The sequence below is a fragment of the Vigna angularis genome, chromosome 3 (genome assembly GCF_016808095.1).
Source record: "Vigna angularis cultivar LongXiaoDou No.4 chromosome 3, ASM1680809v1, whole genome shotgun sequence".
NCBI lineage: Eukaryota > Viridiplantae > Streptophyta > Magnoliopsida > Fabales > Fabaceae > Vigna > Vigna angularis.
In genome coordinates, this window is record NC_068972.1 from 30824089 (window position 1) to 30846792 (window position 22704).

Genomic DNA, 22704 nt, shown 5'->3' on the forward strand with positions numbered 1-22704 from the left:
AGCTACTCAACTTATCCATTTTTTCTGCTATGAATAAATTACAACGAGAAATCTTGGATAAATACAAATAACTCACGTAGCATATAAGGAAATGATTGGAGAACTTCTGAAATCATATGTGAAGATAACATGGTTGTGGTTATTGAGGACTAATACTGAAGGTAAGCAAGTGCAGGAAATGAAAGAGTTAAAACTTATTCTCCTTAAACTTCTACAAGCACATCAATATATAATACTATACTTAATTACTGCATTTAGTTGTTGTTGGTGCTCCCTTTGCCATCATTGTCCTGAAGTAAGGGCACAGAGTCCTTGAAATGGAGCTTCTTGAGGGGCCCATGAGGAGAGGATGATCCATCTCGAAGGGCCTGGATAATATCTTGGAAAAGGTACTCATCACAAGGTATAGCAAGAGGGCCACTTTTGTTGAAGCCACAACCTTCATAATTGTCTAAAAGTTTTTGAAGCAAGGGATGGTTAAGGTAATCAGCCCTTATCACAAACCTTCTCTTTGCCTCTTCTCCCACCATCACCGCCAAGTGCCCCGGCGGCACGTCCCGCGGCGTCGGCTTCTTCCCACTGCCACCACCACAGGCACTCTTGAGCCACATGCAAGAAGCCATGTTGAATTTTTTTATGTTCTGGTTTTGATGAGGTTCTTGGTTGTGATATTGTGGACTATGTAATGTTATGATATTATGTTATATATATAAATAAATGTTTGTGTGTATATATATATATATTGGTGTGATGCGTTGTGCTCTAAGTCTTACTTTCCATGTTCTCGACAAAGTGAGACACAGTGTGTGCTTTGGAAAACGACTGAACCAAATTCCGAAGTATGTTCACAAAGGTTTGGTATGGAAGTTTGGTGTTATCCTTGTCCCAGTTCCGCATTAACGTTTTTGTTTTTAACGTTTTTCGTTTTTCTGTTATTTATTTATTGTAATGCCTTTAAGGTGTTATGGATAAAAAAAGAGGAGGATTTGGTTGCCTTTAATGGTGTCTCTGTGCAAAACTGCATGCTTAGTGTTATTGGGAGTTTTTGCTTTCCTCGCACCTCAAAATGGAATCCAAAGGGTGAATTCAGCCAAAAGAGACCAACTTTTGCTATTTATTTATTTGTTAACATTTATTGAGGAGGAGTAAATATGAAAAGTCGTTTATATTAATAAAATATTGTGTTAATATAGTTTTAAATATGATGTTAATCAATGTAGAGAATTTCTACAAACATATAAGTGTCCTTGTATAACGTTTCAGGATTTGTTTTTGGTACTATTTTAAAAGGTTTCTTATCAATGAAGTTGATAGAGTGTGGAGAGTTTATGTAAGAAAGAGAAAAGGGAATAAAGAAGGGGAGAGGCGTTAGGCATTTATAACTCTATGGTTAGTTCGGGCAGGAAATAAAGCTCCTATATAAGAGCTGATGTATTTGAGTGATAGGTTACATTTTAATTGGTATACTCTATAGACAGGATCACGTTTATCCTGTGGAGAGAGAATTTAGCTCTCTTGGAGGTTGTTTTGGCTGTGGAGTTGCTATAATGAATAGAAAATATACAGTTTATACTTCATTTTTGGTGTTTACGTGTGTGTTAGTGCATTGTAGATAGGTTTCCAATCCAGGAACATTTCAAAGCTTGATGAATGATTTATTGAGGGCCTACTTAAGGAAGTTTGTGCCGGTATTTTTTTATGATATCCTGATATAAAGTCAGGAGTGGGAGGAGCATTTGAACCACCTTGGGCAAGTATTGAACACGTTGAGACAACGTCAGTGGGTTGCCAATGTCAAGAAGTGTGAATTTGGGAGGAAGAGGATCAGATAGCTGAGCCATTTAATTTTAGAGAAAAGGGTGGAGATGGATAGAGATAAAGCGGTGGGAGTGGAGGAATGGTCAAAACCCAAGACCCTAAAAGCTTTGAGGGGGGTTTTGGGTCGAACAAGATACTATAAGAGGTTCGTGAGGGACTGTGGAAAAATTGCAAAGCCTTTAACAGAATTGTTGAAGAATGGACAATTTATATGGTCAGCACAAGCAACAACAGTTATGGCCAGGTTAAAGGAAGCCATCACTATTGCACCAGTTTTAGCCTTACCAGATTTCAAGCAGTAGTTCTATATTGATTGTGATGCATCAGGAAGTGGTGTAAGAGCTCTTCTAACTCAAGACAAAAAGCCTATTGCTTTCTTTAGCAAGGCATTGTCAAAGGGATCCCTCAATAAATTTAATTTGTGAAAAAGAACTCATGGCTTTGGTGATGACAATACAACACTGAAGGTCATATTTACTGGGTTAGAAGTTTGTGGCGCATATAGATCAAAGGAGCCTCCTATATCTGCTTGAACAAAGGATAACAACTGAAAATCAATAGAATTGGTTAACAAAGCTGTTGGAATATGATTTTGACATTGTTTATAAATCAAGGGTGACCAATAAAGTGACTGATGCGTTGTCTAGAAAAGGTGAAGATAAGGAGGAAGGGGAGACGAAATTGAGAATTATGGCAAGACCGTATTGGCAGGATTTTTAGGAGGTGTTGAAGGAGGTTGAAGAGGATGCAGTTCTTAAAAGGATAATATAAGAAGTGAGAACATATTCTAATTATCATCATGCCTTTACTTTGGAGAACGATAGACTTCACTACAAGGGAAGGTTGGTGTTATCTGCCACCTTTATATGGATTCCTAAGCTTATAGCTGAGTTCCATACCACCAACACAGGAGGGCATTCAGGAGTCTATAGGGCTTATCGTAAGGTGGCCCAATCATTGTATTGGGTAGGAATGAAGAAGGTTGTCACTGATTTTGTACCCAGCTATTTGGTGTGCCAGCAACACAAGTATTTGGCCTCATCTCCTCAAGGCTTGTTACAACCTTTTCCAATACCGCAAACAATCTGGAAGGAAGTCAGCATGGACTTCGTAGTCAGGCTGCCAAAATCACAAGGGCATGATGTGATTCTGGTAGTGGTAGATCGTTTGAGCAAGTATGGCCACTTTTTCCCCCTAAAGCACCCCTACACTGCCAAAACCATAGCAAAAATATTTGTTAAAGAGGTGGTTAGGCTACATGGAGTGCCAGTATCAGTGGTAAGTGATCGGGATCCTTTATTTCTAAGCATATTCTGGAAAGAGTTATTCAGATTGTAGGGCACCCAGCTGCAAATGAGTACTGCATACCACCCAGAATCTGATGAGGAAATAGAGGTACTGAACAGAATATTGAAGGGTTATTTGAGGTGTTTCTGTTCAAAAAAACCTAAAAGTTGGAATACAGTTCTTCCATGAGCTGAGTATTGGTATAATACTAACTATCAAGGTGCGCCTAAATGTAGCCCATTTGAAACTGTTTATGGAAGGACACCTCTTGCACTCACTCATTTTATTCCTAGGGAGACTACAGTAGAAGTTGTGGCTCAAGAGCTCCAGACCAAAGATGAGGCACTCAAGCAACTCAGATTTCACTTAACAAGAGTACATAAATTGATGGCCAAATATGTTAGCAGAAAGAGGAAACCAGTCGAGGTTAAGGTAGTTGATTGAGTGTATTTAAAACTTAGGCCTCATAGGCAATCTTTCATGCCCACCAGATTACACACCAAATTATCAGCACAATATTTCGGGCCTTTTAACGTGCTAGAACAGATTGGAAAAGTTGCTTTTAAATTGAAATTACCCGAAACATCAAGAATCCATCCTGTGTTCCATGAGTCCCAATTGAAAGTAGCAATGGGCACCCAATAAGTCAAGACAAATATGCCAAAGGAGCTGCAAGCCGCATGCCCCATGTTCTGGCCACTCGGGATTCTGGACAAAAGACAGAAACAACGGAACAAGGAGTTGATCCCCTAGATACTGGTTGAATGGCAAGAAGGGGGAAAGGAGGGTGCCACGTGGGAGGACGTGCTCACTATCCAGGAACAATTTCCAGACTTCAACCTTGGGGACAAGGTTGAACATCAGGCAGTGGGAAATGATAGAGTATGAAGAGTTTATGTAAGGAAGAGAAAAGGGAATAAAGAGGGGGAGAGGCGTTAGGCAATTATAACTGTATGGTTAGTTAGGGCGGGAAATAAAGCTCCTATATAAAAGCTGATGTATCTGAGTGATAGGTTACGTTTTAATTGGTATACTATATAGAGAGGATCACATTTATCCTGTGATCCTGTGGAGAGAGAATTTGGCTCTCTTGGAGGTTGTTCTGGCTATGCAGTTGCTATACTGAATAGAAAATATACATTTTATACTTATTTTCTGGTGTTTACGTGTGTGTTAGTGCATTATAGATAGGTTTCCAATCCAGGAACCTATCAAAAGTATCTTGTGTGTATATAAATCTATAACTATTTTTTGTTTTATTTAATATGAAACTTTCTTTGTATACTACTAGATGAAATAAAATTGTCATTTATTTTGTAAGATGTAAGTTAGAGCATGTTGCATGCCTTTTATTAGGGATGACAGAGATTTAGATATGTGTGAGTAGGATTATATTATCATCAAGTGAAAAATTATTCTTATTTTCATCTTCATTTTTGTTGTCATTTTATAAAATTTTTGTTTCGTACATGTTCAGGTTCATACATATTCTCGTCTGAAACAAGTATTTCATCTGTTATTTTAAATATTAATTGCATTATTTTGTTATTAAAATTACAATTACAATAAATAAAACATGATATTACACCAATACAAAAATTATCATTACGTCAAAAAATTCATGTCTAGATACACATGTAAACAAAATTAATGACAATTTTTTAATTAATAGTCAATACTTACAAGTAAACATTATAGGAGCTTTTGAACTTTCACCTTTTCTCGTATGATGAAGTGGAATTAGAGGTACATTGAATAAAAGCATTGTGATAGTTGACATAAGCTTGTGTGAGAATAGTTGTTAAAATAAAATAACTTTAGCTTATATTTTAAGTGATTTTGATGTGAATTTGTTTGTGGGTCATTCAGACAAACAGACAGAAAACAGAAAAAACACTGTAACACATAAATAAGCTTTAATAATATTTTCGTTAAGAAGAAAGATAAGCTTAAAAATTGTATGTAATTAGGGTTAAATATGTTTTTAGTCTCTCAAGTATCACGCGATTTTGGGTTTCGTTGCTCTTCTAAAGGTTTGTTCATTTTCATCATCTTCCTTAGAAAACTCGAATTTTTAGTCTTAAAAAAGAAACGACATTAAATTTTTTTCTAAGGTGGCTAACGGTGTGCCACGTCACTTTTCCTTTTTCTGAAACGTGTCATCCTTCCTTCCTTGTTGCATCTTCACTCGTGGCAAATGGCTCCAAGTTGCTCTGCCATCGCCATTGAATCTGCTGAAACCCCCTTTCCTCTCACCGTGGACACTTCGCTTCCCTTCACCGCCCATCGCTGCGATGAACCTTCACTCGCTGTCGAGATCTCGGTGGCGGAGCTCTTCTCGTTCTTCCGTAACATGACGCTGATGCGGTGGATAGAGATCGCGACGAATTCCCTCTATAAGGCCAAGCTGATCTGTGGCTTCTGCCATCTCTACGATGGACATGAGGTCGTTGTGATGGGGATGAAGGTCGCGATCAGGCACAAGGACTGCATCATCACTGCTTACCGTGACCATTGCACCTTCCTGAGCCGCAGCGAAACCCTGATCGAGGTCTTTCGTCGAGCTCATGGGCTGCTGCGACGATTGCTCTAAGGGGAAAGGTGGTTCCATGCACTTTTACAGGAAAGAGGGTGGCTTTTGCTCAAAAGTATTCTAAGGGTGAGACTGTTACATTTTCTTTGTACGGTGATGGTGTTGCCAATCAAGGGCAGTTGTTCGAGGCGCTTAACATTGATGCACTTCGGATCTTCCTTCTATTTTTGTTTGCGAGAATAACCATTATGAATTTGACCTTGTTTGATTAGTGACTTGAAATGTGAGGTGGTTTTAGACTTGTTTGTATTCTTTTTTGAATAAGCTTTTACATATTTAAATGGAACTCCAAAAAGCAACGTCTTGAAGCATACGAGGTTCAAGTTTAAGTGGAAATCCAAATATAAAAACTAGTACAGACTACAACCAGTAGCCAACAACAGAGACATTTCGACAAACAGTATACCTACAAATAAAAATAACACCTTGCAAGTTTTCAAATACATAACCAAGTAGAGTGATTGATTAAGCTGAACGAATAAAAGATGGTGCGAAAAATAATACAGAAATTCGAACAAAAGAAAGACTCAATTATAAAGAAAATTGAGAAAATAGGAAAACCAAGGAAAAGGGTTTTTACCTTCCCTAGAGTTTGGATGGCTGCTCATTGAAAAAACAGAAGGATTATAATTTGGTTTAATTTGGTTTGATTTGTGGCACAAATCCTTCCTTTGAAGTGCAACCACAGGTTTCTGGTATTATTATTATATTATTGTTGCTGGTTTATTCTATTGGTTCTTGGTGATAATAATGACATCCTTGTAGAGCCAATTGTATTTGTTTTTTTGTAGAATGTGAGAGGGAGAAACGAGACAGAGGAAGGAAAAGGTACTCGTCGGTGATGGAGACGGAGCGAGAGATGTTGGCGCGCTGGTCTGGTCGGTGTGGAGGGATTTGCCACCAGTTGGAGATGGAGGGAGAGGGAATGGCCCGACGATGAAGAGAGTTGGAGGATGATGGAGATGAATAAGGGAGAGAGAGAAGCTTCAACATGAAGATGCAGGAAAGAAGGATCCATGTTTCAGAAAAAAGAAAAGTGGCGTGGCTCACCGTTAGCCACCTCACAGAAAATCTAACGTCGTTGCTTTTTAAGAACTAAGAATACAAGTTTCCTAACTAAGAGGATGAAAATGAACAAACCTTTCGAAGAGGGACGAAATCCAAAATAGTATGATAGTTTAGGGACTAAAAACATATTTAACTCATGTAATTATCATCGGTTAAAGATTTTACTTATCAAAACAATGTAAAAATTATAACAAATTTGTATAATCTATCAAACAAAGTGTTGCAAGATATGTTGTTTTTAATGATATATCATTTTTCGTACATAGTATTAATGTTTTATGTTTTGTTGCAAGAAACACTTTTTTTTTCTAACAATTACAATTTCTTTTAGTAAATCATGGGAAATTAATTATAATAAGGTAAATTTTATTATGTACAAACAAAAATGCCAAACTTTTGGGATTACAATATTCAAATTGATGTGATTAATACAATATAACATGATTCATCACATTGTGCAGCAAATTGAAGCATAAAAATGGTTTAATGTTGTGCAATGTACGTTAGTTTTTTATATAAAAAGCAAAAAGATATAAATAGAAAATCACGTGCACGAAACTCTGCAACTATCAAATAGGAATTGGAAAAGTGGCCCTGATCTACATGTGGATATTTATGAACTTTCTTCACTTTTAGGTTTAGGGATGAAGATTATACATACCAGAAAATGTGCATATTTCTATGTTATTTAAGAGAAATTTCAGTGGTAGTGATTAGCAATAGCTTTTTTTTCCATTTTGATGATGAATAATAAGCAGAATTAATTAGGAGGGATGAAGAAAAACACTCAGGTACATATGGTACCCCCAAGCACTTTCCATATATGTGTTTTCCTTTTCTCCTCCTAATGTTTGTTTGGTTTTGTTCGAAACTCTTCAAAACCATCTACTATCTTCTCAACTCGTCATACATTAGAAATTTTCATAACAAACATAAAATTATTCCCATCCAAAATAATCTAATCATCGTATTTAAGATAAAACATTTAAAAGTATTAAAAAAATTTAATCATTTCAACGATTTTTTTTGTTAAAATTAATAAATAGGTCTTTTAATTTTTTTTTCTTAATTAAGTTCTTATTTATGAAAAATTAAAACAATTATAGTTTAATACTAACATGATTAAAGAGTGTCACATATTAGCTCATAGTTTTTTAAATATTTTTATTTTTATATTTTATTTTTATATATTTATAAATAAATAAAAATTTGTCACGAATTAAATTAATATTGTGTCATGTGGCAATAACAATGTGATATAGTAGTGACATTGACTCTCTCACGTGTCTTTTTATAAATTAAACAATTTTGTCTATCTCCAAATTCAAACGAAATTAACTAAATATAAATATAAATAAACTTAATCTTGTTAAAAATATTAATAAAAATATCATTTTTAATAAAAATATTTATATAACATTTATATTCAAATTAAATTTTGTTTTAATCTGGGACAGACAAAGTTGTTTATTTTAAAAAAAAAGGGTTAAATATGTTTTTAGTTCCTAAACTATTGGCCGTTTTTGGTTTTCGTCCCTCTTTCAAAATAAGGTACAATTTGGTCCTCATCCTTTTCGAAACGTTCATTTTAGTCCTCGAAACTTTGGTTTTAGTCCTCATTTGTTGCTAAATGAGGACCAAATTTTCAAACAGTGTTTAGTTTTCGAGGACTAAAACGAACGTTCCGAAAAGAATGAGGACCAAATTGTACCTTACTTTGAAAGAGGGACGAAAACCAGAAACGACCAATAGTTTAGGGACTAAAAACATATTTAACCAAAAAAAAACTACATTGAGACAAAATAAAAATACAAATATCAAATTAAAACTAATGCACGTGACTTGATAGTGACACATGACACTACTACTACCACATCACATTGTTCTTGTCATGGAGCACAATATTAGTTTGATATGTGAAAAAAGTTTATTTTGAAAAATAAATAATAAAAAATAAAAAAGTTACAAAATGACATCTGATATCCTCTTTAACCGTGTTAATAACGTACTAACAAGAACTTAATTGCTTTAATTTTTAAGAAATAAAAACCCAATTGAAAATAAAAAATTAAAGGACATATACGTGATTTAAAAATAATTGAGATTGTTAGAACGATTAAACCTTAAAATAATATATTTAAATCATTTTTAGTATTGGTTTTTAAACAAAATAAAAAATCAATTTAATAAGATGAAAATTTTAAAATTACAAAAAATAACATAAATTTTTATTTGGTAGTACTTCACCCTTGTTAACCCGAACAATACATATGTCATTGATTAAAACTTTTGTGAGCCTAATCTTTTTAAACTACTTCATTTCAGGAAGGATTTTATGTTATAATTTTCGTATTTATAAGTAATAATTGAATTTTTTTTCTAATAAAAAATATTATTTTTCTGAACATGAAAATGACAAATAACTTTTTGCTGCCTTAGTGTCAAATTTGGGATAGCTATAGCTTTCTTATTCACGTGGAATTGGCATTCATTTTGTTTTATTAATCTCCTTAATTTACATTTATTACTATACCAGAACACCATCATGTAACTTGCAACAAAAATGACCATATCCTAACTTGTCCACTAAAGCTCTAACTTTTTGGTCCACTATTCTCGTTAAATCTTCTAAACTAACTTCTTGGTCCACAATTGTTCAATAGCTACACCGTGCATTCACTTCACATTACACCTAATACATCTATATTTTATAATATAATTACTTCCTTTTACACCATAAATACTTTTTAATATATAAAAGTAAATAATATATATTTACTATGATTCTGTATTTTCAACCGTCGTATAAATGTTTCTAGGGTAAAAGTTTTTCTTGTTGTTTCTTTTTGTCCTTTCGTTCATCTTCACCTCTTCTCTCTCGTGCTCTCCTTTCTCCCATACTACTACTTCTAGTACATCCTCTCATGGTGTCAGCTTCTCTATGTCGACGAAGATTACAACGGTGGCATCGTTCGCTACGTCCTCGCCAAGATGGAGAAGGAGAGCACCAACAGTCACGGCCATATCACCTCCCTCGTCGACCTCCGCACCCAGCGCAAACTCAGTCTCGCCACCAAACTCACGACCGCCACACAGAATGCCATGGGACAGGTATATCACCTCTCTTATCTTTCAATAGATCAATTTTATTACCTCAAAAATAATCATTGATTGATGATTAAAAATTGAGAGAATAAAATTGGGGCTTTAGGGTTGGCATTGTGGCTTTTTGTAAAATATAGAACCAAAATTAAATCAGGCTAATTATATATGCTTTGTCGGGCTTGTATTGGATTCTCCCACACAGGTGTTTGGTGCCGAGTACGTGTCCCTACTCGTGCGCCAGAGCAACCGCGCGACCTTCGATTTCTACACCGAGACCTTGGGGTACAAGATTCATAACGTGGAGGCTAAGCATTATGCAGTCGGAGAGATGCTTATGAGATGAGGAATCAACTCAAGGGGAAGCAGTAGCACTTCAATAACAAAAAGGTATTTTTAGGTTATAGCATTTTTGTATTTTGCAACGAACTGTGTTGATCTGGGGTTAAGAAATGCTCTTATAGTTACACGTGTCAATGTGCTACATAATTTCCTAAAGGATTAGGGATGTTAATCAGCCTTCTAAAACTGCTCATCACTACAAAACAGTCTATTTTGTCAGAGGATGAATTTGCAAGTTTGACCGATGTTCATAATTTAAGTTTCGAATTTTGTGACAATTTGAATTTTTTGTTCCGTGGGGAACAACTCATATGCTTTGAAGTTTTTATCGTTCATACATGTGGGAGCCTGGAGTCCTCTCTTCTTCATATTCTTCCTAAACTGGAGGTGGTTCTGTTTGTCATAAGGTGTTAGATGCTAAATTTGTCCTTGAACTGTGAAAACCTTATCCACATATTGGTAGGAAATATTCAACTAAAAGTGACCAACTAGGTTCTCCAATGGAGATTATTCATCTATGGAATTAATGGATACTTTACACTAATGACTTCGTATATATAAAATAGTTCATCGTTTGTAAAGTCCTTATTTGTAGTTATTTAAATTCCAAGCATTTGTCTCTTAAATATATTAATTTATGAAGGAAAACATTATTGTATTTAAATTCTCCTGATTGGACTTTGTGTTGATGTTTGAATTGGGGAAGATACAAGTAATCCAAAAGAACTAAACTGGGATTAATAAATTTTAACTTTATGAATTTTAATAAATTTATAACTCAGATCAAAAGTCGTGTAATGGCATTGGAACCGGTTGATTAAGCATATGAATTTTAATAAAGTTATTTCATTGTCTCATTAATATAAAATTGTACTATTATTTGGGGGATTATTGGGTCATCTTTTTCGGTAGCTAGCTACATCTACAACAATGTCATGAAGATGACGTCATTTGTTAGCATTTGTTGAAATGTATGAATTGAATTGAAATTTATGAAATGAAATTTATGAAATGAAATTTATGAATCAAAATGTATGTGTTATGTTTGTAAAATGAGGCTTAGAAGCTTTAATCGTAATTCGAAATACACTTAAGATCTCGTTGACGTTGGCGAAGCCTTAACCGGTTTTCAAAAGTCGATTAAAGCTTCGTCGTAATTTGAGTTGTGTTTTATAATTTCTTTTTATTTATTTTGTTTTTTCTTGATTTTTTATTATATTTTTAAGTTGTTATGTTTTTTATATTTATTGATGTTTGATTTTGTATTTATATATTCTAATTTTTTAGAAAAAGTATGTTTTAAATATTTTGTTATTATTTTATGAATTTAGGAATTTTATTTAATTTTGTTATTTGTATTTATAATATGTAAATTTATATTTATTTATTTATATTACATGAATTTTATTATCTTTTCAATAAATTGAAGAATTATTTTTTGTTTTGTTTTATGTTTTTATAATTGTAATATTATATTTTTTATTTATTTAAATTTTTTTATTATATATATTTTTTTGTTTTTTTAATATATATATGTGTGTGTGTGTATATATATATATATATATATATATATTATTCTGTTTTTTATAAATTTAGAGTAATTTTGTTTTGTATTATTCTTTTAAATTTTAATTTTTTATGTGTTTATTCTTTGTAGCTAAGTTGATTATTTCAATGTTTTAGTTATATTTTTGAAATTTTTTAATATCGTTGAGAAGTATTAATTTTCAAATATTTGATATATTTTAATAATATAATATTTTTATTTACTAAGTTATTTTTATCTTTAGTTAAGTATATATTATTTTAAATATTAAAAAATTAAATATTGTTTGATTTTGTTTTTCTACATATAAGTATTTAATATAAGTTATTTTTAATATATTTGGTCGACAAATAGAGTTAGAATTAGAGGTGCATCTGATTATCGTGTTGAGGCTTCCTCTTCATTACATAATTAAAAGAGAAGACTTACGACATCAGTTTGTAAAAGACGCATAGAAGAAAGTAATGTGGACATCATTGAGTAACATGAAGAGTATATTGAGTAGAAATATATTAAGGACGAACATGTTTGAGCAGGAGGATATTCCTAAAGAAGAACATGAAGAAGGTTTCCTAGGAGGTTTGCAGGACACCTCCCTCCTTACCTATTTCATGAAGCATGTTGCATTTGTCGTATGGAAAAATTGAGTTAGTACATAACCTAAATGTGTACTTAACTGGTTAATTTTTTTATTATATATATTATTATGTAAGATAGAAGGGAGATGAAGTTGATCTCCTATGACAAAAAAAAGTAAAAAAACTTGGATTTAATCATGAGACTATTGAGTTTTTTTATCACGATGGCTAGGTTGAGTTCCTTAGTGAACTTATCCTATGAGTATACTGATTACAGTTTGATCGTAACACTTACGGAGAAGTGACATTTGGAGACAAATATTATCTATCTCCTAGTAGATGAGATGACTTAGATGACGTCAACAATCTACTGCACCTATCCATCAATTTTGTGAGATTGAGCCGTTAGAGTATGAGAATATCGATCTCATATCATGGATTTGTTATGCCCAAAGCTACAATTGAGATGACATGAACACGTAGTTCTAAAGTTAGGCTGAGTTGGCTTAAGAAGGTCTACAAGGAGTGTTGTGAGTAGGAGTTTTGGGAGTGTCTAGCTTATGCGTACCTTATGCATTGGTTAGATGCACCATTTTTGCAAATAAAAATGGCATTCTCATTCGAGTGTCGTATCTACTTCTGTTTCGAGACTTAAATTCTTGAGAGAGATATGCCTAGGATGCCGCAACAATCGCTTATACATATGAGCAATTAGGGGATGCTAGCTTTACTGAAACAAAACAAATAGTTGGATTTTTTCTCTTCTACAAATATATATTTGTTTTAGAAATTTGTTTTAATATATTTTAGGAATGTATAACAATTTACGTAATGTATTTGTAAAGTTGGAGATATGAACACCTTCCTAGCATGGAAAAGTGGCAAGTGTTGGGCAGCTACAACTTCACAGTTCCTACCTCCTTGGTAGGGTTGAGGTCTTATAGAGGAGAGGTCATATCTGGATAGGTTGACTTATGATGTGGTCATCTGATGTCCATACATTTCACACAGGTGTATTTGTCCATTCATGGCGATTTATATGTTTTTCGAGTTGATCCGACTAGGTGACATGCTTCATTGACATCTGCCTGTATATGTGTTTAGGCAATTCGATTTTCAACAAATGATACCCACATATGCCTCAGAGTCTGCCGATGCCAAACATTTCGATCATTGATTTGTGTTGGTTGCAATATGTTGAGCATGGTATAATTGATGTTGTTGAAGTTGACGGTCCATTTGGGTGTGTGTTATGGGATACCTACCGTAGTTTAGGAGGGTATCCCATCCGTACATCATTCTAGCCCCCAACGATGACCGATCCAGTCTTGTCCTGTGACTGCGGCGACACATCCTTGACGAGGTCGCGGTGTCAATTTATCGTAGGTCATCGTCCGACACCAGGACCTCATCAGGGATGTGTAGTCGCAGTCGCGGGTCGGTCATTGTTGAGGGCTGAAATGATGTACGGATGGAATACCTTCTAAACCATATTAGGTATCCCACAACACACGCAAATGGATCACTAGCATCAATGATAGCATGCTCAACATACCGCAACCAAGATAGATCAATAACCGAAATGTCTGGCATTAGAAGAATCTCAAGCGTCTATGGTATCATCTACTGAAAACCGAACTATCTTATAGATGTCGATGAAGCATGTCTCCTAGTCAGATCCTCCCGGAAAGCATACAAATTGGCATGAATGAGCGAATACGCCTGTGTGAAATGTATGGACACTAAATGACCACATCATAAGTCAGTCCATCTAGATATGATCTCCCCTCCATAAGACCCCAACCTTACCTAAGGTACAAATCGTGAAACCTGATGATCGCTTTTGTTGTAAATGCCCAACACTTGCCTCCTTCCCATGCTAGGAAGTTGCTCATATGTCAAACTCTACAAAAACTTTACTTAAATTGTGTTATATATTCTAAAATATATCAAAACAAAATTGTACCTATAAAAGACTCGAATATCCAGCTATTTACTTTGTTTCATACTCTAACTACTCAATCTCACAAAATTGACCCATAATGGGTAGGTGTAATAGATTGTTGACGTAATCTAATGTGACGGTCATTTCACCTACCGGGTATTTGTCTCCAAGTGTCACCTCTTTGCAAGCGCTACGATTAATCGGCATACTCATAAGATAAGTTCACTAAGGAACTTATCTCAGACATCGTGATAAAAGACTCAATAACCTCATGATAAAATCCAGTTGTTTTTACTTTTTTGCCATGATCTCCCCTCAATTCTACATAACAAAAAAAAATGACAAAAAAAATTTAACAAACTAAGTACAAATTAACTTGACCTTTCCATATGACAGATGCAACATGCTTCGTATTATGTATAAGTAGGGAGGTGTCTTGTGGACCTCCTGACAAACCATATTTTTTCTGTCCTATTTTAGCAACATGTTCGTGTTCAATATGCTCGTCCTCATTATACTCCTAGTGCTCAATGACGTCTATATTACTTACTTTTGTGCATCATAACGAGCTGATGCCATAGGTCTTTTCCTTTCATAATGTAATGAAAATGAAGTCTCATCGTGATAAACAGACGCTTCTCTTGTTTTAACTATATATGTCAACCAACAATTTTTCAATATTGAAATAATATATATTATAGATAATATTAAATTAGTAAATAAAAATATTAACTATAGATAATATTAAATTAGTAAATAAAAATATTAACTATAGATAATATTAAATTAATAAATAAAAATATTATATTATTAAAATATATCAATTATTTGAAATTGATATTTTTCAACGATATTCAAATTATATCTAAAAACTTTAAATAATGAACTTAGTTACAAAGAATAAACAAATATAAAATTAAAATGTGAGGATGTGAGGCAAAAAGGAGAGTGAGAATGTGAGGCAAAAGGAAGAGGCGCGAGAGTGAATGTGAGGCGGTGGGGGTGTAGGCCTCTTTTCAAAATTCAGAAAGAATGTTTTTAGTTAAATATTCTTATGCATCAGAGTTGCAGGTCAAAATGGGCATTTTCAATCAATAAAGTTGGAGGTGTAGGCTGAAGTTATGGAGAACAACTCTAGAAGCATTCACAACCTTGTGCATTCCACATGTGCAGGTATCTCCACTTCAATTCTTATATTGCCCTCTTATTTCTTACGTAAGGATTTTTATATCTTTACTGTCTTTCACTATTTTAATAACTTTTGTAGTATTTCTGTCTTGCTATTGAGGTATTGTTCAATTCATTGGTACAATAAATTATAATATCTAACTACTCTTAATAGCCTAATATATTAACAATTTTTAAAAGAACAAATTACTTGCTTTTTTACATATATGCTGAACTTGGTAGATAATCAGGGCTTCTTGTTTCATTCAATAGGAAGAAGCTTTCACCAACATCTTTACTTGTTGAACTCAATGAAATTGGTGGAATGCATGGAATTGGCCGGGTTGACATGGTTAAGAATCGGTTTGTGGGTATGAAGGGTCTTGGAGTTTTTGACACTTGATCGAGAAACAAAACACTTCATGGAGTTTTGCCTTAAGTTTATATATACAATGTTTAGTCTTTTACCTAATGTTTATGTAGAAATTCTTGAGTTGGAGAATTACTTTTTTTTTTATTTTATTTTTTAATTATGTAAGTTTGTCTATCTTGGATATTTTTTGTTGGATATTATATAATATTTAAGATTGTCAAATTCGTCATTAAATTTGGAAAAGTTTACTTTGACATAAAAAAATTAATTTATATAAATAACATCCTAATTTAAATATGTGCATAAAATTATATAACTTAAGTAGTTGAAATAAATAAGAGGATGTACTCGGATTAGTATCATTGAGTTTGATCCATTTTTAGATATAATGGTCTAATTTTAGTTTTTCATTATAAAATTAAAATTAAACACATAATAATCATCACCGGGAGTGTGGAGAGTGTCCAATGAGAAGGGCTTGACTTTCTGCACCTCATTTATTTCTTTCGCACCTACCTAAACTTTTTTAATACCCATTTGACCCCAAAGTAAAAAGATTACTATTTCCCCATTTCCTGTTTCACACCTCTCCACTTCTTTTGTTGGGAGGGAAACACAACTTCACGGTGATGTGACGAACTTTTTGAAAAGGAGAAGAAGCTCACGTGATTGAGCAGAAGGGCGTTAATGGTGCCATTAGTGTCGATGTCAACGATGGCTCCGTTTAGGAGCTCTGCACAAAGAGTGACGCAAGGGCGACTCAACCAAGGATAATCGAGATGATGGTTGACGACGAATGTGATGGCTAGAGAGAGTGATGCGATCGTGAGAGGGTGATGTAGCTTAGGAAAACGAAGAAGAAAATGCTTATGTCAAAATATTGAAGACTTAATAAGGGGAGTTTTCCCTTCTAAACGACTTCGATTTGGTTTCAAAATTTTCTTTTTTCAAACTTGCCAAATCACTATAAACTTGTGACTTTGAACGATTTCACTGATTTCACATCTAATTCTATCGATTCTAGTTGCAAAACAAGTATGCTTCTGAACATGACTAGAAACATAAATTTGTCTGAATTAATGAGTAACTCGCATGTTTGATAATTACGATTATATTTATTTAGGTTTAATTATTTTCGTAGTCCGTATTTATGTTAGGTTTTCTCAAATACGTCTCTTATTATTTTTTTCTAAAGAGTCCTTAAAATTGAAAATTTGAAGCAATTAACTCTCTACCGTTAATTTAGGTTAACGAGTTAACTTTCAAGTGACGTGTCAGTGTGAGGTGGATTAATTTAAAGACGTGACATATGCAGAACCTCTTAGGTGAAAAATGTTTAATTAAAAGATTGAAGAAAAAGGGTTTATGCAATTAAGCTTGCATGTTCTTCCTGCAGAGAAGACTTTGTGGTTTTGGATGAGCAAAATCCAAAGGGAAAACCTGAACATTCAAGCTCCCTCAATTTGAGGAGCAAGTAGAGCACAATGTTGACAGAAAACCACAAAGCAACACTTGAACCAGTGAGTGAAACAACATCACAAATGAGCGAAGGGCTCTTTTTTAGTGTTCATATCTTTGGCAGTCATGGCTAATTCAATCCATGTAAACAACAAAAGCATCCCAAAAATCCAATCGGAACCAACTTTAAAATCGTCCCATGTAATCTTAACCAAGGAAATCTTCGAAGGCCCAAAACCTAAGATCTCCAAAAATAGAAGGGTTGTGAATGAAAGAGAAGATGATGGCTATGGAAGATGGTCGTGTGAATTGGGTTTCACAATTAGGGTTCATCGAGATGGAGGTTGTGATTTTGATCTAGGTTTCTGGTTTGATCTTCTACAGGTTGCTTGTAATTGAGGAAGGAGGAGAAGATACAACAATACACGTCATGGTGAAGTTGGTTCGCGAATCGCAGCAACGCTAATGGGTTTGCGTCACAAAGATGGTGGAGATGCTAATCGTGAGGTTGAAGGCGAATGCGAATTTGGGTTTTCTGTTGGGAAAATCGCGATGGCTTGCGTCTAGGTTTCACAATTGGTGGCCATGGAGCTTCGAATTAGGCGATTTGGGGCAAATTGCGATTAGGGTTCCTGAGTTTGTGAAATTTGGGATTTCTCTGCAAGTCTGTTGTGAGGCGCGATTCATCGTAATTTGGAGTTGATTTTTTGGTTTCCTTTCGTAGACTTGATGCACAGGGAAGAAAATTTCTAGGTGATGCATAGGGAAGAAGATTTTTGGGTGGTGTTTCATCGTAATGGAGGATGACTTTTTAATTTTTTAATTTTTTCCTTTTTTTAATTTTTTAATTAAACATTTTCCACCTAAGAGGCTCTGCTCATTAAATTAATCCTCCTCACGCTGACACTTCACCTGAAAGTTAACCCCGTTAACCCAATTTAACGTCAGGGAGCCAATTGCTTCAATTTTTCACTTTTAGGGACCCAATTAGAAAAAAAAATAAGAAAGGGACCTATTTGAGAAAACCCAACATAAATAGGGACTACAAGAATGATTAAACCATTTATTTATTAATGATTTTTTTTTTTTGCTTTAGAATTGTATATTGTTATATGTAGGTGAATGATACCATTATGGATGCAGAAAAATTGGTAAAAAAAATGACTTATTATGACAAGTGTTTGAATATCTGTCATAGTAAGTTAGACTTATAATCAGGTCTACGAATACCTATCATAGTAAGTTGGAATTACTATGTTAGGTTTTTTAATATATGTTATAGTAAGTTTGACTTTCTATGTCAAGTCTTTTAACTGCCATAAAAGATGTAAAGTTTCTATATCATCAAGAACTACGACATCAAAAAAATTCTTATAAAAAATCTTTCATAATTGACATAAAAAGTGTTATTTCCATAAAAGTGTTCTTTCCTATAATGCTTCTCAAGATTTTGAATTAAGACGTTTAGAAAATGAAGTTATAGACTTATTAGAATTGAGACAAAAAAACAATATTAAATCAAATTGACAAAAATCTGGACACAACAAATAAATGTAAGAAAAGAATAAATAAATGTAAGAAAAGGAAAAATTGTGCAACTTAGCATTAATTAAAAAAATTTAAAATTAACTTGTTGGGTTTTACCAACAATAAATACTCGATTTCATATACAAATCAAAATTATATGATTATGGAAAAGAGAAAAGAAAAATGTAGAAGTTGAAGAAGACACCATACCTTTAAGGATTAAAGCTATGTTTCAAAGGTTATATAAAGGGAGGGAGGAAATTCCTTTGACAAATTTGTTTCAGATCTACCAATGAGAACACAAGAGAAAGTAACACTCTAAAAATTGAGTTTTATTTTCTTACAATAAAAACTTGTCTTTCTTTAGCTTGTTTAGGCACTACATACAACCCTTTGTTATTCCTAAAGGTGACAAGGTACATAACTCAAAACACCAATATAAAAATGAATAGTTAGCAAAAGGTAATCTTTTTAAAAAACAAAATTAATTGTTGAATTAGCGAGTAGCAATAATTAATAAAGTTTTGATGATAACAAAACATTATATCAGACGAGTAAGTTTCTAGTTAGAAGTGAAATTATGTTAGATGACTAAGAGAGAACATCTGACATATATAGTGAGGTTAAGGAATTGATTAATATGGTTTGAAGATTACAATATATGATTTGTATTGTTGCTTGCATATTCTTAAATAATTAATATTCATACAACATCTGTATCAAAGAAAGTAAGAAATCTAATTAATGCAAAAGTTAAGTCTTAACATTAGACAAGTATAAGGAGTAAACGAGTCAAAGTGTTAAACGAGTTTAATTCATAGTAATAATCATGTTTAAAGCGTTAGATGACCCAACTCTAGAAAAAATATTCATAAATATATTGCATTTATGTAATTTATTCTTTGAAAAAAAAACCATGAGTAATATCATACAAGATCTCACACTAATTTAGGAATAAGCAAAATTCACTACTATGGAATATCATGTTATAGTCGTACACTTATTCAAAATGTATCATTTATAAGAAAAAAAACATACAAGGTTTAATTACTTTTTAACACAATCTTGACTATTATTAAACTTATTAGAAATTGAACGAAAATGTCTCGCATGCAAGATTTCATGATTTTTAATTAATTTTAAATAATAAAAAAGATGTTAAATATATTTTTTAATTTCATTCTTTATGTCAATATATTATTAAAGTTTTTCATTTTTTTATTACGAAGTGATATACATCAAAGTATATCTTGATCTTTTAACTAAATACATATAGGCCTATTGGGTCAACATGTATAAGGACAATGCATACATGACTGGGATGTATCTACATTATCAAAATCAATTAGCTATGATAATCCACTGTTATAATGATGAAGAAAGGACTATTCCAAGATTAACAAGTGATTAGGTCACGTGGCTTAAGCTCATCTAGATAAGAATTCATAAAAAATAATATAAATATCATGTTCTACAATATACATGATTTACGTTCATTGATTTTTTATTTATTGTTTACTGATGTACATGCTCACTTAGATATTAGAGTGTCTTCTATAAATACAACTCCTATAAAAAAAAAAGATGAATATAAAAAAACAAACAAGTAATTTACTAATTGAAAATTTAAAATGTTTAAAATGTCTTTAAAATTTTATAAGATATACATTTTTTATAAAAGAAATTTGTCTAATGTTTTATGAATTTTGTAAAGCAATATAAACATCTATCAAAACAAATTCATGAAATATGTGAAATTATATACAATATACTGCTGCTAGCTGTATTATCACTCTTTGCCTGGACATGTGGCATTAGCTGAAGTTGCAGTGTACCATAAAAAGAACTAAAGGTACAGTAACAAATGTTGGTCACAGGCTTGGCACCAGTATTGACCAAAAATATTTTATTTTGTAATATTCAAACTTATTAAACAAAATATACATTCACGGTTTATTTAATGATTTTTCTAACTATTTGTATTATTTCTAATAACTTCTTAAGAGAAAATTGTGTTAAACGATTTTTAAAGGAAAAATTGGAAATAAATGGAGAACTTCATCTTTCTTTTATGAGTGGAAATTGACAAGTAATATGTGAGAGCCTATCCAAATGTTTAAACCTGTTTTTTTTTTTTAAATAAAAAATTAAATTTACTTTTTAGAAAGTCTTTTTAATTAAAAATGTAAAACTAAGACTTAAAAGTGTGTGTTAGGCCTTATTTAAATAATGTCTACGCACAACGATTAACACTCACATAACACTTATGCATGGGTCTAAATTGCTATGTATTAATAATTAATTAATGTGTTTAAGATATTAGATTAATGATGTATTAATTCTACAAGTAAACTTATTCATTCTCGATCCAGATTTTTGAGATGAACTCAGATATGTTTCTTGTTTCGGTAGTGTAAGTTTGAAGTCATCTCAGCTTATATGATAAATTACATTGTTCTTATAATAAATATTAGTATATATTTCATTTTTAGTATAAAAAAATACAGTATAGAAACTTTAATATGTGAAATTTGTTTGAACTTTATGAATAATTAATGTAATTGGTCATTTGTTTAATTTGTAGTATTTATGACGCATATTTATTAAAACGAAAATTCAGGTTAATGTGTAATTAACTTTAAAGAAATCATTGAACATTAATGAATTTTAATTTTACAAAACTAAAACAATTAGAGATTTTAATTAATTTTAAATTTACAAAGCAAAAAAATCAAAATTCAATATATATTAACGTTAATCTTTTTAATAAATATATATTGTTTATTAAAAACCAAATACATAGTCAATTGCCTTAATAAATTGTTCATGTAATTTAAACAAAGTGAACAAAATTAAAATATATATATATATATATATATATATATATATATACACTAAGGCGATAATTTTTTTATTATACTAAAAAATAAATATATCAATATTTGTGGTCCTAAATTGGTTATTTATTTTAAATTATAATAGATAAATAAATTAGACATGGAGTTAGTAATAAAATTATATTGATCTCACATTTATTAAAGTGTGTTTATATACCTAATTTAATTTGATGGTATCTAACATTAAAACTTGTTTTTTTAATTATAAGATTAATTTAACGATAAAAGTTAGAAAAATAAATAAATAAGAGATTATAAGTTAAATTTCTCGATTAAGAAAAAAACTAAAAGTTGTAAGTTGGTCCATTTTCCCATAAGATAAAGCGATTGAAAGAAGGAAACAGAGATTTAGATTCCGTAGTGGCAGTGCATGCAGTAGCAGCAGGTTTGTTTGGAGCGCCAATTTCGCCTTCATCTCTTATGCTTTTTTCTTCTTTTGCTTTTGCAACTTCAGTGGGCCAATGCATGAATCTAACCACTGATTAAAACAGAGAAAAGCTGAAACATATCGCTCACTTTTTCAAGCATGCATTACTGCATTATCACATGCACCTCGATTAAACATTTTTTTTCTCCTTCCAAACCAAAACAGCAAAAGGGTAAAGAGACTCTGCAACACCTTAATCTACAACTCCATACACATGCACTTCATAATCATTCATATTCTAAAGGTATATACGAGATTTTATGATAAAATACATGTCTTAATTTAAATATAATGTTTAGGGATGGTAAAAATAATCACCAATTCTTTATTTTATGATAAAATACATGTCTTAATTTAAATATAATGTTTAGGGATGGTAAAAATAATCACCAATTCGTTGTGGATAGTTGGTATGAGCAAGTAATAGGTATCTACGAATAATGGATAACGAATAATTTAGTATTTGTTTATTAATGGACCGAGTTCAGATATCATACTATTCGTACCCACGAATATTCATTATCCGTTAAGAAAATAAAATTACATTTTTATCTTTAGGTTTAAGTTGCTCTTGAG

The 22704-nt window shown here is 32.3% G+C and overlaps 2 protein-coding genes across 3 annotated transcripts; one reads left to right on the plus strand and one right to left on the minus strand.

The window, feature by feature from the left end:
• Positions 1-82: 82 nt before the first annotated feature.
• On the minus strand, positions 83-681 carry LOC108324531 (auxin-responsive protein SAUR50). Its single transcript, XM_017557471.2, has one exon. It carries the CDS (start codon positions 621-623, stop codon positions 255-257), a length of 369 nt encoding a protein of 122 aa, XP_017412960.1. The 5' UTR covers positions 624-681; the 3' UTR covers positions 83-254.
• Positions 682-9572: 8891 nt separating this feature from the next.
• On the plus strand, positions 9573-16034 carry LOC108324298 (N-terminal acetyltransferase A complex catalytic subunit NAA10). 2 transcript variants are annotated; one of them, XR_001831767.2, is made up of 4 exons: positions 9573-9877; positions 10074-10258; positions 15343-15452; positions 15720-16034. XR_001831767.2 is itself a non-coding variant. In XM_017557213.2 (2 exons), the coding sequence occupies exons 1-2, from the start codon at positions 9758-9760 to the stop codon at positions 10212-10214; spliced, it is 261 nt and encodes an 86-aa protein (XP_017412702.1). In that variant the 5' UTR covers positions 9592-9757; the 3' UTR covers positions 10215-10791. The 2 variants fall into 2 exon arrangements, 1 of the variants encoding a protein (XP_017412702.1); XM_017557213.2 differs by lacking the exons at positions 15343-15452; positions 15720-16034 and having other exon boundaries at positions 9592-9877; positions 10074-10791.
• The last annotated feature ends 6670 nt before the right edge of the window (positions 16035-22704 follow it).

What these genes read in the sequence shown, in the direction of transcription:
- LOC108324298 (XM_017557213.2), top strand. Translation starts at nt 9,758, where the DNA reads ATGGAGAAGGAGAGCACCAACAGTCACGGCCATATCACCTCCCTCGTC. An exon ending in CACAGAATGCCATGGGACAG is followed by an intron (nt 9,878 to 10,073) that starts GTATATCACCTC and finishes TCTCCCACACAG; the next exon opens with GTGTTTGGTGCCGAGTACGT.
- LOC108324531 (XM_017557471.2), bottom strand. Translation starts at nt 623, where the DNA reads ATGGCTTCTTGCATGTGGCTCAAGAGTGCCTGTGGTGGTGGCAGTGGG.